The sequence below is a fragment of the Megalobrama amblycephala genome, linkage group LG16, assembly GCF_018812025.1.
Source record: "Megalobrama amblycephala isolate DHTTF-2021 linkage group LG16, ASM1881202v1, whole genome shotgun sequence".
In the NCBI taxonomy this organism is placed as follows: domain Eukaryota; kingdom Metazoa; phylum Chordata; class Actinopteri; order Cypriniformes; family Xenocyprididae; genus Megalobrama; species Megalobrama amblycephala.
In genome coordinates, this window is record NC_063059.1 from 8,643,415 (window position 1) to 8,660,056 (window position 16,642).

Consider the following 16,642-nt stretch of genomic DNA (forward strand, 5'->3'; position numbering starts at 1 on the left):
GGGAGGAATTATCCTCATTATTACAGGACCTATGAGTGTGATTTATGCATGGTCTTTATCTGCACTTCCAATATCTCACAAAAATAAGCATTTTATCACGACAAACACACATTACAGTCACTCCCTCTGGTGTCTGAGCATTTTTAATGGGGGCCGCAGACAGACAGGGCAAATTCACACATCGCTCTCCGTGACACAGAGTTGTAATGACACTACAAAGATCTGTGCAAGATTCTTTCTCCAGGCCCATAATGACTAATATATAGTGATGATTTTTAATCAATTCTCAATAGGACACATGTTTTAAACCTCCTGATCAAGCAATGAAACAAGGCTCCTCTTGGATGATCCCTAGACCTTTTATCCATGCCAAATCAGGCTCAGATAAAGCTTGTCAACAGAGCAATAACTTCACATTTTGGGTGACCTATCTCTTTAACATATATAATGATAGCTCATTAAGAAAATTACCTTGGAGTGATCGATCTCAATTCCGTAGAGCAGAACATTTCCCTGTATGACTTCAGAGGCCAGACCCATGAAGGCCGTTAACTCGTCTGTCTTTTGGCTATCGACGGACTGCTTTGTCATGTTCAGCTGTACCTGTCAACAAAAAGAATAAAAAACATCTATAGCAGGGGTTCCCAAACTGGGGGTTTGTGAGGGAACGGCAGGGGGGGGTCATGAGTTGATGAAAAGTATAATTAATTAAATCATAAAAATGTCAAATTAAATAAATAATAAAAATAAAAATAAAACCCTTACTAAAAAATACAACATATACATTGTTTTATGTTTTATATTTTAGATGCCAAGTAACCATTAACTGGCATCAAAGAAACGTGAACATGCAAATGTGTTAAGTTACTTGAAATATTAACTACATATTTCAAATCTAAAATTACATAAATTAAAAAAAAATAAAACATTTACTAAAACAGATGGAAAACATTACCTGACGTCAGAGAAAAGTGAACAAACAAATGTGCTGTTAAATTATTGAAATATTAACTTATTATTATTAAAATATTAAAGGTGATAAAGAGGATATTTTCGTCGACTGAGAAACCAAAGACTGTTACTGAGTTTTTGAAATGAGCGCATGCGTAAGAACAACCCCCCCTCCTTTCGAGGGAACGCCTCCCAAAACTCGTAAACACTCATATTGGAACACGAGTGTTTACCACCGGCATTCGCTGTGTCGTGTTAGTGGATTCATTATGTCGGACTCACCGCAGGTAACTCATAATCTGCAGTTGTTACTCCTGTCTCCTGTAAAAACATTGCATGCGGCGCCTGTGGAGTGTGGAAAGTTACTGGAGCGCACAGCCGCGCTCGTCTCTCACAAGGAACGTCATGGCAGTGACTGACAAGCCAGAGGGCCAATCGTTTACGCGATGATCGCGTAAACGATTGGCTGATGTTTTTAAGGCCCTACCTCGTGCACAGATGATGTATATTAATATTATTCCTTTCAGTGCACCTAATAAATAGTCTTTTATCAGTTAGTAAAGACAGTTTCAAGTAATATTGCAAAAATCTATAAAACAAAACATCCTCTTTAGCACCTTTAAATTCTTCAAGTAAATATTTTTTGGTCAAAGGAGTTTGGCTGACAAAAAGGTTTGGGAATCTGTGATCTATAGGAATTAATAAATATTAAAAAATATTCTCCAATCATCTACTGTATAGTGACAATAGTGACAACGATCCACATAGGAATCGATGATACTAACCCCCCACTTATTTAAATGAAATATTCTGTATTCTTAAAAAACAATTGTGATATATCTGTGGAAGAGGCCCATTCATTTTAAAAGTACCCCAATAGTTAAAAAAAAAAAAAACACTCAGCATTCTCTGTGTATTTAGACAGGTTAGGCTCCCATGTTAAACAGTAAGAACCAGCTCTGAGCGAAAAGTTTCCATTGCAACTGACCCAGCATTCACCGATCCGTTAAATTAATGCAATTTCTTTTTCCGTTCGCTTACATCATTTTAGGAAGATGTGGCTTGTATGTATCCGCACCAAATAAAACAGGCCGTGCTCATTTTGCAATTTGCTTGGAGAAACATTTCTAACAGAGGTCATACCCCTGTAGAAATGGGGGAAATGCTGTTTACTCTGATTCTAATCTTTTTTTTTTTTTTTTTTTTGGTTCATAAAGTATATCTGCAACCACAAAAAAGTAACTGTAAAAGCCAAACAGGAAATGTAATAACATATTAAGCTGATACAAATGTAGTAATGTAAATGTAAAGAAAGTTAAGCAAACCTCTGAACAGCTAAAATAATCTTGAAGCAAGGCTTGAGGTTTTACTCGCAGTCACACGCTCTCACAGCCACATGTGTTATCATATCACATCTGTGGTGCTGATAAGAACAAAGCATCTGTGAAATACTAACAACGAGTGAAAACATAATGATGGAGAGTAGAGGTTATCTAACAGGCCTTCGGAGGGAATGGTAAAGGAAGCACATATGGATTCTGGGAAGGCTGGATTCCCACAGTGGGGTGTGGATCCCTGGATTCAGACGTCAGAATTGCAGGAGCAGAGATTTTGTGTTTTTGAAACACATTTAAGTAATTAATCAAGGTGAGAGTGATGTTTTGAGGTACAAATCCTGGACAAGAACCAGGAAACAAAACATCAAGTGTTTTTCCAACTCTCAACACTGCCATCAAGCAAACGTGCTTCAGGAAAATTAAAAAAAAAAGTTGCTAGTGTTGATTTTACTCAGAAGAAATTTGCCCTCAAGCGTTTGGACTGGACAAGATCACATAATCACATACAAATATCTTAACCTAAGGTTAAAATAACTTAGTCCTTGACTGCTAAGATCAATTGGGTGTATGGAAACTTACCCAAACAACAACTAATGGGTATAAACGAGCGTGGCCGATGTCCTCAAAACGTTTCACCATTTCTGGGACCCCTGAGAAGCTTGATCCACTCATCTAAAATAAAGACACAAGTCATGTTAGTCACAACAAACTAAAATTTCTAATATATGTCTGTAAAAAGTACTGTGAACAAGTGCAGTAGAACTTCTTATGAATGAATGAATGAATGAATGAGGCATTTATATAGCACTTTTCATATATACTACAGTACACCAATTATGGGTTTTGATTAGAAATGTTTTACGTTTTACATCAGACATCCAATTTTTGTATTATTATTTTTATATATAGTTAAACAAGAAATATAACTTACCCATCAGGAATTGACTGAATCACGATAATTATTGTTCAAAACATTGAGGTCAAAAGTTGTTCAATGACACAAATTCATAAAATCTTTTATTCAAAAATGACACATATTGAAAAAAGTGACAGTAAAGACATTTATAATATAACAAAATACTTATATTTCAAATAAAGGCTGTTCTTTTGAACTTTGTATTTATAAAACAATCAATAAAAATGTAGTGGTTTGCACAAATATATGAAGCAGCACTGTTTTCAACATTGATGAATAATAAGAAATGTTTCTTGAGCAGCAAATCAGCATATTAGAATGATTTCTGAAGGATCATGTGACACTAAATACTGGAGTAATGATGCTGAAAATTCAGCTTTGATCACAGGAATAAATTACATTTTAAAAATATAGAAAAGTTATTTTAATTTAGTTATTTTAAAGGTGCCGTAGAACGCGTTTTCAAAAGATGTAATATAAGTCTAAGGTGTCCCCTGAATGTGTCTGTGAAGTTTCGGCTCAAAATACCCCATAGATTTTTTTTAATTCATTTTTTTAACTGCCTATTTTGGGGCATAATTAGAAATGCTCCGATTCATGTTGTGGCCCCTTTAAATGCTCACGCTCCACACCCACGGAGCTTGCGCTTGCCTTAAACAGCATAAACAAAGTTCACACAGCTAATATAACCCTCAAAATGGATCTTTACAAAGTGTTCGTCATGCAGCATGTCTAATTGCGTAAGTACAGTGTTTATTTGGATGTTTACATTTGATTCTGAATGAGTTTGATAGTGATCTGTGGCTAACGGCTAATGCTACACTGTTGGAGAGATTTATAAAGAATGAAGATGTGATTATGAATTATACAGACTTCAAGTGTTTAAAAATGAAAATAGCGACGGCTCTCTTGTCTCCGTGAATACAGTAAGAAACGATGGTAACTTTAACCACATTTAACAGTACATTAGCAACATGCTAACGAAACATTTAGAAAGACAATTCACAAATATCACTAAAAATATCATGTAATCATGGATCATGTCAGTTATTATTGCTCCATCTGCCATTTTTCGCTATTGTTCTTGCTTGCTTACCTAGTCTGATGATTCAGCCATGCAGATCCAGACGTTAATACTGCCTTGTCTAATGCCTTAAACATGAGCTGGCATATGCAAATATTGGGGGCGTACATATTAATGATCCCGACTGTTACGTAACAGTCGGTGTTATGTTGAGATTCGCCTGTTCTTCGGAGGTCTTTTAAACAAATGAGATTTATATAAGAAGGAGGAAACAATGGAGTTTGAGACTCACTGCATGTCATTTCCATGTACTGAACTCTTGTTATTCAACTATGCCAAGGTAAATTCAATTTTTAATTCTAGGGCACCTTTAAGTTATTTTATTTAAAAATGTTTCACAATATTGTTTTTACTATATTTTTGATCAAATAAATGCAGCCTTGGTGAGCATGAGAGACTTGTTTCAAAAACATTAAAAATCTTACTTTTGCTAGAAAAGCTCAAACTTTTAAAAGATAGTTTGCTTTACATAGCAGAATTAATCAAAAGTCAAAAATCAAATTTAATTTAAAAAAAAATGGAAAGTTGTTTCAGAGGGAGATCCAATTTATTATATTTCGATTCAAGATTTTAAGACAAACCATTTTGGATATAATATTATATTAACAGATGAATCATTCACAATAAGACCAGTTATATGCAATAAGAAAGTCAAATTTGATTTATGTTGAGTTTAACGTGGAAATACTTGTGCATGTGTCTACCGTTGACGTACAGATATGCGAATGAAGTTTCTGGTTTTGGACAGGTACTCCGTATTACTCTCCTTTGCACATGAAATGACGTCTGTCTCCATCTGAGAGCAGGAGAAAAGAGCCCAAAATCAATAAAACAAGCAATCTCACAATCACGGCAGACAAAAATATTATTTATTAAGATGTAAATGACTCATCCCTTTTCATAAAAAGCAACACAACCACAGATGCTCTACATATGAAATCCTATCATAGTCCTCAAATCAAACCATATCCTGTCCCTGGCCTAGTCGAATATCTTGTACAGAGATGAAATAAACAGAAATAAACAGAAGTGTTTGGCACGGACTCGACCTTGACGAGAAAATTGGAAATATGAAATGGCTATTGGAAACACATGCAGGGACTTATTCGCTCTTGAAAGATAACCAACCGCGGCTTTAGACAAAAACCAGTTTGCTCCAAGCTGTGGATTTACGAGATCATTTCGACATCTGAACCAGGCTGGGCTGTTGAGCCCACACGAGATGCTGTTTCACAGGTTATTTGAATGGTGGCAGACCAAGAATAAGCAGTTCATAATGACCAAAACCACAAAAAAAAAAAAAATCACATTCAACAAAGCCACACACTTGGTCCTCATTAGGTGTTATAGGTTGTGCAAAAATTCTGGAAATGCTTTAATTTCCAAACATTTTCAAACAACTGACCTTTCTGATCATTCTTAGGGATTTGTAAACCATTCAAAAAGAGAAAAGTTTTTTTAACCAGGCAAGGGGTTCAATTTTAACCGCAGTTACGTGTTGGGAATCATGTTGGCTCATGTTGTGGTTTAATCCGAGGTTGACGTAGGAATACATTACAGCCGAGAGTTATGCAGTATCACTGAAATGCCAGGATTACATGTAGTCAATGGAATTTTATAGTCTCCGATGGATTTAAAGTGGAAATCGAAAGACTTCTTTTCGTGTGAGATTTACTTACGTGGCTTAAGATGATATATACACTACCTACATGCTCTCGGTACTAAATTATCTTGAATTACCACAGCTGAGGAATGTGAATATCACTCTCAGTCATATACGAAATGTCACGTTCGAGATCTGCACCTTATGGTGCACGGATTCAGACTTTAATCCAAGCAAAAAGTGTTTGCCCCTAGTGAACATGAGCCTTTGATGAAAGTCGACGGCAACCCGTTCCAGGTCTTATCTGCAGCATACACGGGTGTAATTATTACATCTCGCTAAAAGGATCATCTTATCACCCTCTGTTGTCCTTTATAACCAAAACACGTAGCCAAGGCCAATCGTACCACCTGCACGCCTGGAATGGGCTCAACTCGAGTTCCACATCGCTGTAATGGAGACACTGTAATGGGGATTATATTTACCAAATGGCACTGGGACAAATTCAGTTCCTCATCTGTAATCTCCTGCTTTTCTTTCATCTCCCTCAAGTCGCAGGAACAGCTCGGGAGAACTGACCCCGACCGGCACCTGGGGGAGCGGCAACGTCTGGAACCAATCAGCCGTACGGGACGCTGGGTGCTCTCATGTTTGCAACATTATCAAGAGGAGGACATGTGCTTGATGAAGAACTTGGAACGGCTACAAAGGAGGATGGGCTTCCACTGCACGGAGCCCGAATGTAACACGTCATATTTCCTTTTTGTCAGTGCACAGGAAGATGGATCTCCTACCGTGAAAGCTACAATGAGAAGACATGTCTCAAGCTGGACCGGCTCCAAAAATCAAAGTGGAATAAATGGGAAAGGTGGTCACACTTGTACAAGACACCTTATCCATTTCAGCAATTACATCCAATGGTACGGCTGGGTTATTGCTCAAGCCATCTGTAACTCTTCATGCAGGTGAAAGCTTGGTTGTTGGGGTGGGGGGTTTGTAAAGCGAGTTGGGGCATAGGACATTGGGGTAAAGGGAGTCGAGATGGAGATAGATGTCTTTAAACATCTAGATACTCAACGCATTCCTAAGAAAATCCTATTTTAACCAAACTGTAAGAAGAGAGATGTCATCTTCAACATACCATGTTCAGATTTTTCTGAAGCGTTTTGGCCAACTCGACAGCTTCTGCTTCAGCTCCTGCAATGATACACGCTGACATCGAAAGTGTCTCTGAAGGGAAAATGAAAAGAATGTTTCAAGACAAAACGGATAATAAAGTAAAGATCACTGCCAAACTGATTTAACCTTAGTCACTGTAATTTAAACTTGTTTGTAAGCCAGTGTTGGAAAAGCTGCTCTGAGAGTGTTGGTCAGCTAAACTACAAAATTCTAAAATATTGAAGCTATTTAAGAGGTCAACATGGGTCAAACACTAAAAAGAGAGCTTACATGGATCTACAGGGGTCTTATCTTAAATATCTTCAATATCTTAAATACGACTATAAAATAATATAGTTTACTTTTACAATTGAAGTAGTATTTATCTGGAACAAAAACAATGAAAACCACATTAATCTTGAAAAAATTTCAACCAAAGGCATTTAACAAAACTAGAAAAAAAATTCATAATTTAATATAAAAACTGGATCAAAATATAGTGACAAACTAATAATTAAAAAAAGAATAAAATAAAACAAAAAACAAACTCATTTGAATGGCTCAATAATTTTCTTGAAAAATAAAATAAAATAAAAGCTATGTGTTCTTGTGTGTAAAGTAGTGTTAATTTCATTAATGAAATCTATGATGAAAAATGTTCGTCAATGAAGTTTTTTCCCCTGACTAAGACAAGACGTTGACGAAACGATAATAAGGTCCATTAAATGATAACTGTGACTATATCAACATGCGGAGGCGCCATGACTTGAAAACACCGACATACGGCAAAGTTGAACTGGAGTTCAGCGATCTCCATTTAAAGTATTCTGCTTAAATGAAAATGTCATTCAGCCAGTCTGTGTTCTGTCATGTATCTTGACTGTTTTGTTTGCGATTGTGGTTGCTGATTGTACTTACGCAACCTCTGTGTGGAAATATGTACAGACTTGTTTACCGTTGTTTTAATAGAGAAACATTAAAGGGTTAGTTCACCCAAAAATGAAAATTCTGTCATTTATTACTCACCCTCATGCCGTTCCACACCCGTAAGACCTTCGTTAATCTTCAGAAAACAAATTGAGATATTTTAGTTGAAATCCTATGGCTCCATGAGGCCTCCATTGAGAGCAAAGCAATTAAAACTCTCAAGATCCATAAAGGTACTAAAAACATATTTAAATCAGTTCATGTGAGTACAGTGGTTCAATATTAATATTATAAAGCGACGAGAATATTTTGGAGCGCCAAAAAAAACAAAATAAGGACTTATTTAGTGATGGACGATTTCAAAACACTGCTTCAGGAAGCTTCGGAGCAGAGATGAATCAGTGTGTCGAATCTGCTGTTCGGAGCACCAAAGTCATGTGATTTCAGCCGTTGGCGGTTTGACACGCGATCTGAATCATGATTCGATACACTGATTCATTTATGCTCCGATGCTTCCTGAAGCAGTGTTTTGAAATCGGCCATCAATAAATAAGTCGTTATTTTGTTTTTTTTTTGGTGCTCCAAAAATATTCTCGTCGCTTTATAATATTAATATTGAGCCACTGTACTCACATGAACTGATTTAAATATGTTTTTAGTACCTTTATGGATCTTGAGAGAGGAAATGTCATTGCTCCCTATGGAGGTCTCACTGAGCCATCGGATTTCAACTAAAATATCTTAATTTGTGTTCTGAAGATGAACTAAGGTCTTACGGGTGTGGAACGGCATGAGGGTGAGTAATTAATGACAGAATTTTCATTTTTGGGTGAACTAACCCTTTAATGCAACTTAGAATTATTGGAATTACTATTAGGAGTTTCTCTGTTATAATATTTGAGATTAGGTTTTTGTTTTACCAGTTTTCATAATGTAGACAGGGCGAGTGTATATCTAAAGTCTTTGGTGTTTATTTAGCTTAGGCTATTGATAGGCTTTAATAAATCTGTACACTAGATGAGGTTAAATAAATCATGCATATGAATCGATATTCTGTTAATTTGTGCTTATTGATGAAAGAGCAACTTATGATGAAATGTAAAAATAAATTTCCCAAACGACAATTATTGCAATTAAAATTGAGCAAAATAATATATTTTTTTATCATTTTAACCATTATACAGTGTGACAAAAATATGATAAAAGTGTAAGTTTCCATTAACTAAAACGAGAGTAAAATGCTCAGCCATTTAGTCGACTAAAACTTAACAAAAACAGGACAAGGTTGACTAAATATGATAAAAACTAAAAGTAATATTTGACACAGGACTAAGAAAAATAGGTGACAAAATCATTGTAGCTCATCACAGACATATCTGTTAAAGGGTTAGTTCACCCAAAAATGAAAATGATGTCATTAATGACTCACCCTCATGTCGTTCCAAACCCGTAAGACCTCCTTTCATCTTCGGAACACAGTTTAAGATATTTTAGATTTAGTCTGAGAATCCTTTCATCTGTCGGCGTTGGTAATGCACTTTTACGTCGCCGTGGTTGTTTTTGGCGATTAGGACATCCGCGACATGCACTTACACACCATTTTAAAAAATATAGCAATACCAAAATACAAACAATGTAGAATAGCTTGAATACAGCGTGCGTCTCCTCCGTAAAACAGGAAAGAAGAAGAAGAAGCAGCGGAGTCATGAACGCGGATTGACAACAGACCCGGAAGAGAATACAATGCTGAATAAAGTCGTAGTTTTTGTTATTTTTGGACCAAAATTTTCGATGCTTCAAAATGTCACGGATGTCCTAATCGCCAAAAACAACCACGGCGACGTAAAAGTGCATTACTAACGCCGACAGATGAAAGGATTCAATGGAATCGATTCAATGGAATTAATTCAATGGAATCAATTCAATGGAAAGGATTCCGGAAGAGAAGACAATTTTTTTTTTTTTTTTTTTTTTTGGAAAAGACGACAATGCTGAATAAAGTCATAGTTTTTGTTATTTTTGGACCAAAATGTATTTTCGATGCTTCAAAAACTTCTAACTATCCCACTGATGTCACATGGACTACTTTGATGATGTTTTTATTACCTTTCTGGACATGGACAGTATACCGTACATACATTTTCAATGGAGGGACAGAAAGCTCTCGGACTAAATCTAAATATCTTAAACTGTGTTCTGAAGATGAACGGAGGTCTTACGGGTTTAGGAACGACATGAGGGTGAGTCATTAATGACATCATTTTCATTTTTGGGTGAACTAACCCTTTAAGCGCGTGAACAAAATGGCCAATCAGAGGTGTTTAAGAATCTGCTCAACAGTGCTCAAAATGCTAGGGGAAATGCTGGTATCATCACATTTTTAAAATTTCAGTACTGATTGGTACCAAAGTCGGTACTTTGGACAACACTTAAGGAACAAGTTTTATGTAATGTAATAAATACTGAAAAAAAACTAAACAATGTGCAATAAATGTTTAACACTTCAGGCATTTTATCTCAAGTACACAGGAGGTTCATAAGCTTCTTTCATACAGAAAGCTATCAAAGTTAAGTCTTAGTAACAATCCTTGCTTTTAAACTCAAGGATAAATGGTTTTTTCCCAACCTTTCTCCAAAGGTAAAAACAGGGATAAAAAACAGGGATATAGTGGACTAGGTAACGGAAACTATAAAAACAGCCAGAGGGATACTTTATTGTAAAGACAGACATCAGAAAGTGGTAAGAGGCCAATTCTCAGCCAAGTATAAAATGTTCTTAGGCAATCTGTTGCTTTATTCCACTTAGGTTGGCATCATGGAAATGGGTTACAAGCCAACAGCAGCTTAATGCACTGATTGAATAGACAGGCTCATAATCTTATTAACTGAGTACAAGGAACTATATTTGAACCACTAATACAATTTAACCACCAAATACTGTACTTAATGGCAAAATAGAAGGTTTTGTCCAATTCTTTGATTTCTGTCCAAACCAGAAAACTGGCCTGCTGCTTGATCAGCATACTTACAGGTCACAACAGGTCACCTTTGTAATTTGTCTTAAAAAGATTGTTTGTATATAAAAAGACAGCATGTAGACATATTGAAATGGCGGTTTGCTTCTGTGGTTCACAGTCTCTCTTTGTATATTTACATACACTTTACTAACAGTTTGTTTTTGTCTCTAACTGTGGAAAATGATCTATTTTGACTTGCCAGTTCAAATGCATAATTAAACAAGATCAACTCTGCAATAACAACAGTGAATGGCAATATTGTATTCCCAGCATAGACTAAAATCGGTGGCCTATGAAATATTTATTTCTTTATTGCACAACATAAATTCAATACCTTTAATAATAGCCTCCGCAGCTGCTAGATCTCGCTTGTATGTTACCTACAAAAAAATAAACAAGTGTTATAAAATCACATTAAAGGACTGTGCAAAAATAACTGCTTGTGCATGGTAGAAATGGGCCAAATATGACTGAATATTAGTTTTTATGGTTGTACACATTGTTAGGCATGATTTACGGTTTGTTGCAATATGCATACACATACAGTGAGGTCCAAAAGTCTGAGACCACTAGTTATTATGCTTCAACTTTTCATTTTGCTGACTGAATACAAACTGTTTAATTACAGTGGATCAGTAGAAACGAAAAACACAAATGAATTTCTGAAATTAGTGAACTATAAATTCTAGAATCTGACCTTTTTTATAGGTTTAAATGGGGAAAAAACAAAAACTGAAACATTTTTCAATGCATTCTCAAGACTTTTGGACCTGCAATTTATGGCATAAATTACATACACGGCTGCGAAAAAGTCAAACTTTTTGTTGCTTACTTTCCACAGAGTCGGTGGTCCCTCTATGAGCTTTGCATTCGTGCCACAGTACTGCAGGGCCAAATGTAGGCACTCTGTGCCAAACTCAAAGTCAAATTCACTGCACTGCAAAGGAACAATCGGGACAAAAAAACAGAACAAAATTAAACAAGAAGCCCTGCAGTTTGATGCACTGCAAAAAAATAATAATACAAATTTTGTCTTGTTTTCCAGTACAAATATCTAAACATTCTTAAATCGAGTTACATTTACTTGAGAAGCTTGATGAAAACAGTGACAAACAGCAGAATTTAACGAAATATTTAAAATATTTTTAACTAAAAAGTGGGTGCAAGGTTAATAATTTTTCTTGAAATAAAATAAATACAAAACAAAAAAATAGGTGCACTACAAAAAATGTCCAGTACAAATTATCTAAACATTTTTAAATCAAGATAGATTTACATGAGAAGCAAAACTAAGTCTTGTTTTATCAAAACTTTGACAAATTTATCAACATTTTGTGGCTTTAAGCTTAAAAAAATAAAAAAATCTCTGCCAGTGGCATAATAAAAATAAACTTAATTTAAAGGGAATTATTTTTACCCCATTGACAGACATTTTAAGTGCGTATTTGCTTAATTTTCATATATTTTTAAGACATGTTATCTTATGTCATTTTGCTTCTCAAGTATTTGCATCTTGATTTAAGAATGCTTTGATATTGTTACTGGAAAACAAGACAAAAATACTGGGGAACAAAACCTCCAGTCACCTGTGAAGGAAATAACTTCTGAGGTCTTACAGAAACAAGCATCAAGGCATGTGCGACTTTTGTAAAAAAAAAAAAAAAAAAAAGGTCCCTGATCCTGGTAACACATTAAAAAAGCTGAATAGAGTTCTTGAAGCGAATCGCTCTAAGACAGCGGTTGGATTACACAAGCTAAATCATGCCACCCGAGACGTTAGGAGGGCAATATCTACAGCAATATTTCATCCTGGGTGGAGGGGAGAGCTTCGCTTACAGGGCTCTGTGATTTCAAGGCAAATTAAAGGAGAAAGTCCTGCAATCATTTAACCTTTGGCATTTTTCCCCCTTTTCATCAACACACAGCCAGACCCTCACGGGGTTGGATGTCTCTTCTTTTGTGCAGCTCAAGCTCTCTGAGACTCAATGGGATGGCATGCTGAAATGGCATCAGTCATTTCGAGTCTACCACAGAGAGGGTTGACACATGGCCGTTGGCTACATCCAAAAACCCTCACTCAAAACACCCACCTGAAATAACCCCCATTGTAAAAAGCGTCAAACGTGCTGAATACTACATAAAAAAGAAGTATGGACTGTCTTATGTCACGTGATGGCAGTCTCTCATAGAAAATTGGGTTCAAAAAGCAAGGAGACGCAAATAAATCTTCACAGACCCTTCACTGTTGGGGTTGGAGAAGAAAAGCCCCAGAAGAGCCGGGGTGTCAGGTAACCCAAGCGGGCTTGATATTACCCATTCTTCAGATTGCCTCATCCTCTGTATTTCTCTATGTCATGGTTTTATCTTTATTTAGAATTAATTGAGGACGGACAGCTGCGACTTGACACAGAAAACTCACGCCAATGTTCGATATCGCGGCCAAAAACAACAGGACTGTGAAATCAAAGTTTTCCAGGAGCAAAAAATTCGGCACGCGAAAAATGGTCCTCTCAGCACTCCTATAAATCTCAATGCTTCTTTTTAACACTTCTATCTGTTACTGTTATCGAAAGTTTGACCAAGGGCTAAATCAAATCCAAAGATTACAAAGTCCTACGGCTATAAACGAGGTAAAATCCACTTTCACGAGAAACTTTTGTCTGGATGAAAAAGCACCATTTCTGTGAAAGCATTGTTTGAGTGGATCTTGAGAGAAAATGCAGCAATAAAACTGCTATTTTGCAGTCAGCTACGTAACCTAGGCCAGAATAAACCATTATGATTTATTGTTCTGACACACAACACACTACCATGGGAATAAATATAATAATACTCGAGTCGCAGTGCCTTAGAGCAGAAGAAACTGTGGATTTATGCAAATCTCAGGTACAATGAACAAAAGAGGAAAGCTGCTCCAAGATTTGATCACTGAGAGTTTCTTTGTCACAATGAGGTAATTGTTGTAGTAAGCGCCAAACGCATTGGATACTACATTAAAAAGAGTCACAAAGAATACTGGGTTCAAAACTCAATGAGCAGTGCATAAATATAATATAAATAATAAATATAATAACATAATAATAAATAATTATTTAAATTACAGAATATGTATTTAATTAAAAAGTATGTAAAAAATATTGAGATGGAAGAGTCTCATAGAAAATGAGAGATTTATGAGATATATATATGAAGGTGAAAGAATCTCATAGAAACATATTGAGATTCAAAAAGAAACAAGCTGTACATAAATCTAAAATAAATATATAAAATAATTTATATAAATAATTATTTACATTAATATTTGATTGTGCAAAAGACCTCTGAAGAACAGGCGAATCTCAACATAACACTGACTGTTACGCAACAGTCGGGATAATTAATATGTACGCCCCCAATATTTGCATATGCCAGCTCATGATCAAGGCATTAGACAAGGGCAGCCAGTATTAATGTCTGGATCTGTGCACAGCTGAATCATCAGACTAGGTAAGCAAGCAAGAACAACAGTGAAAAATGGCAGATGGAGCAATAATAACTGACATGATCCATGATATCATGATATTTTTAGTGATATTTGTAAACTGTCTTTCTAAATGTTTCGTTAGCATGTTGCTAATGTACTGTTAAATGTGGTTAAAGTTACCATCATTTCTTACTGTATTCACAGAGACAAGACTGTCGTTATTTTCATTATTAAACACTGCAGTCTGTATAATTCATAAACACAACTTCATTCTTTATAAATCTCTCCAACAGTGTGTAATGTTAGCTTTAGCCACGGAGCACTATCAAACTCATTCAGAATCAAATGTAAACATCCAAATAAATACCATACTTACGCGATTAGACATGCTGCATGACGAACACTTTGTAAAGATCCATTTTGAGGGTTATATTAGCTGTGTGAACTTTGTTTATGCAATGTATTATAGAGTTGCGAGCTTGGGGGCGGGGAGCGCGAGCATTTAAAGGGGAAGCCCGCTGAATCGGCGCATTTATAATTATGCCCCAAAATTGGCAGTTAAAAAAATGAATAATAAAAAAATCTATGAGGTATTTTGAGCTGAAACTTCACAGGCACATTCAGGGGACACCTTAAACTTATATTACATCTTGTGAAAAAGCATTTTTTTTTTTTTTTTTTATAACAAATACATATAAAAACATAAATATTGAGATGCCCAATATTACAATAAAAGTCACAAGGTGTCTGAGGCTTGTATGATCAGTCAACTTTCAGTTCTTTGCACATTAAAAATAAGGTTTAAGCTAATAAATGTGTCTGGGTTGCTCATACCTGCTGGTAGGCCTGGAAAATAATATCATAAAGAAATCCTTGAGGCATTTCACTGGCTCTGTACTTCGCTCTCTCCAGCGAGTGGTCCAGGTAGCCTTCTGACGTGGTTGCAATGACCGTGGACACCAGAGGACGTATTGCGCCCGAGGCCTGGAAAGAACAAGAAAGGTGGACAATAGGACAATTAAAAACATGCCCTGTGAAAATCTGTTTATTCGTGATTACTAAACATGGCTGCATTTGGGTCAGGCAATGAATCACTATCCTTCTCAAATTCTTATGAGTGTTTCATAAACATCTGGGTTTTGCTTTCCAGCCCTTGTCATAGCCTTGGAGAGGAGATTTAAAAGAAAATTACAGAAATCTTGAACCTCACGTATCAAAGCCAGCAAAAACATTGCTAAAATATCTTATCCGGTTTCATGCTGTAAGGAGTAGTGCTGAGAGGTGTCAACAATATGTTTATCTTAGTGATTTATGGACATTGGAACAGGCCACAATGCAGTCAAACCACAAATGAAGCAGAATTTCTCGTCTTCTGCTAAATTATTCTGTTCCTGATACAGATTTCAAAACGTTTACCTTGGAAAGGTGGAATATTCTGTAGGTAGCGCATTCTGGTTCTGTAGCATATCTGAAAATTCACAGATATTAAAAGAGATTCTCTTTTTTGAGTTTTTTATATTTATTTTAAAACTGTAGTATTGTAAAATGTTATTTAGGGCCCTATGATTTCTGCAATGCCGAAAACATCACAGAATTAATCAATTTTTGTAGGGCTGTACACTTAATAAAATCACAATATGGATTAGCATTTGTGAAAATGTAACTGCGAAAAGACCATTTACATAGAAATTCATGTTCTACGTGTCTCTGTGTGGATGAATGGCGCGGTTTCGTAAACTAAACTTGAGCATGCATGACTCTTGTGTTTTCAGCGTCTGCCGTCTCACTATATGAGGACATGAACACAAACTTCATCTCCAGATTTATAAAGAATGAAGTTGTGTTTATGCATTATACAGACTGCAAGTGTTTAATAATGAAAATAGCGACGGCTCTCTTGTCTCCGTGAATACAATAAGAAACAATGGTAACTTTAATCACATTTAACAGTACATTAGCAACATGCTAACGAAACATTTAGAAAGACAATTTACAAATATCACTAAAAATATCATGTAATCATGGATCATGTCAGTTATTATTGCTCCATCTGCCATTTTTCTCTATTGTTCTTGCTTGCTTACGTTGCTTACCATTTCCATGTACTGAACTCTTGTTATTCAACTATGCCAAGGTAAATTCAATTTTCAATTCTATGGCACCTTTAAATTTGAGTTATTCTGTTT

General features: G+C 35.8%; 1 protein-coding gene across 1 annotated transcript in view; it reads right to left on the reverse strand.

The window, feature by feature from the left end:
* crppa (CDP-L-ribitol pyrophosphorylase A) overlaps positions 1–16,642 on the reverse strand; it is a 39,757-nt gene that overhangs the window by 21,084 nt on the left and 2,031 nt on the right. The window contains exons 3-9 of the mRNA XM_048161136.1: positions 15,291–15,440; positions 11,826–11,930; positions 11,328–11,373; positions 7,033–7,121; positions 5,004–5,084; positions 2,868–2,960; positions 472–603 (exon numbers count right to left, since the gene is read on the reverse strand). Coding sequence (XP_048017093.1) covers positions 472–603; positions 2,868–2,960; positions 5,004–5,084; positions 7,033–7,121; positions 11,328–11,373; positions 11,826–11,930; positions 15,291–15,440 — 696 coding nt within the window. The remainder of the gene's footprint in view (positions 1–471; positions 604–2,867; positions 2,961–5,003; positions 5,085–7,032; positions 7,122–11,327; positions 11,374–11,825; positions 11,931–15,290; positions 15,441–16,642) is intronic.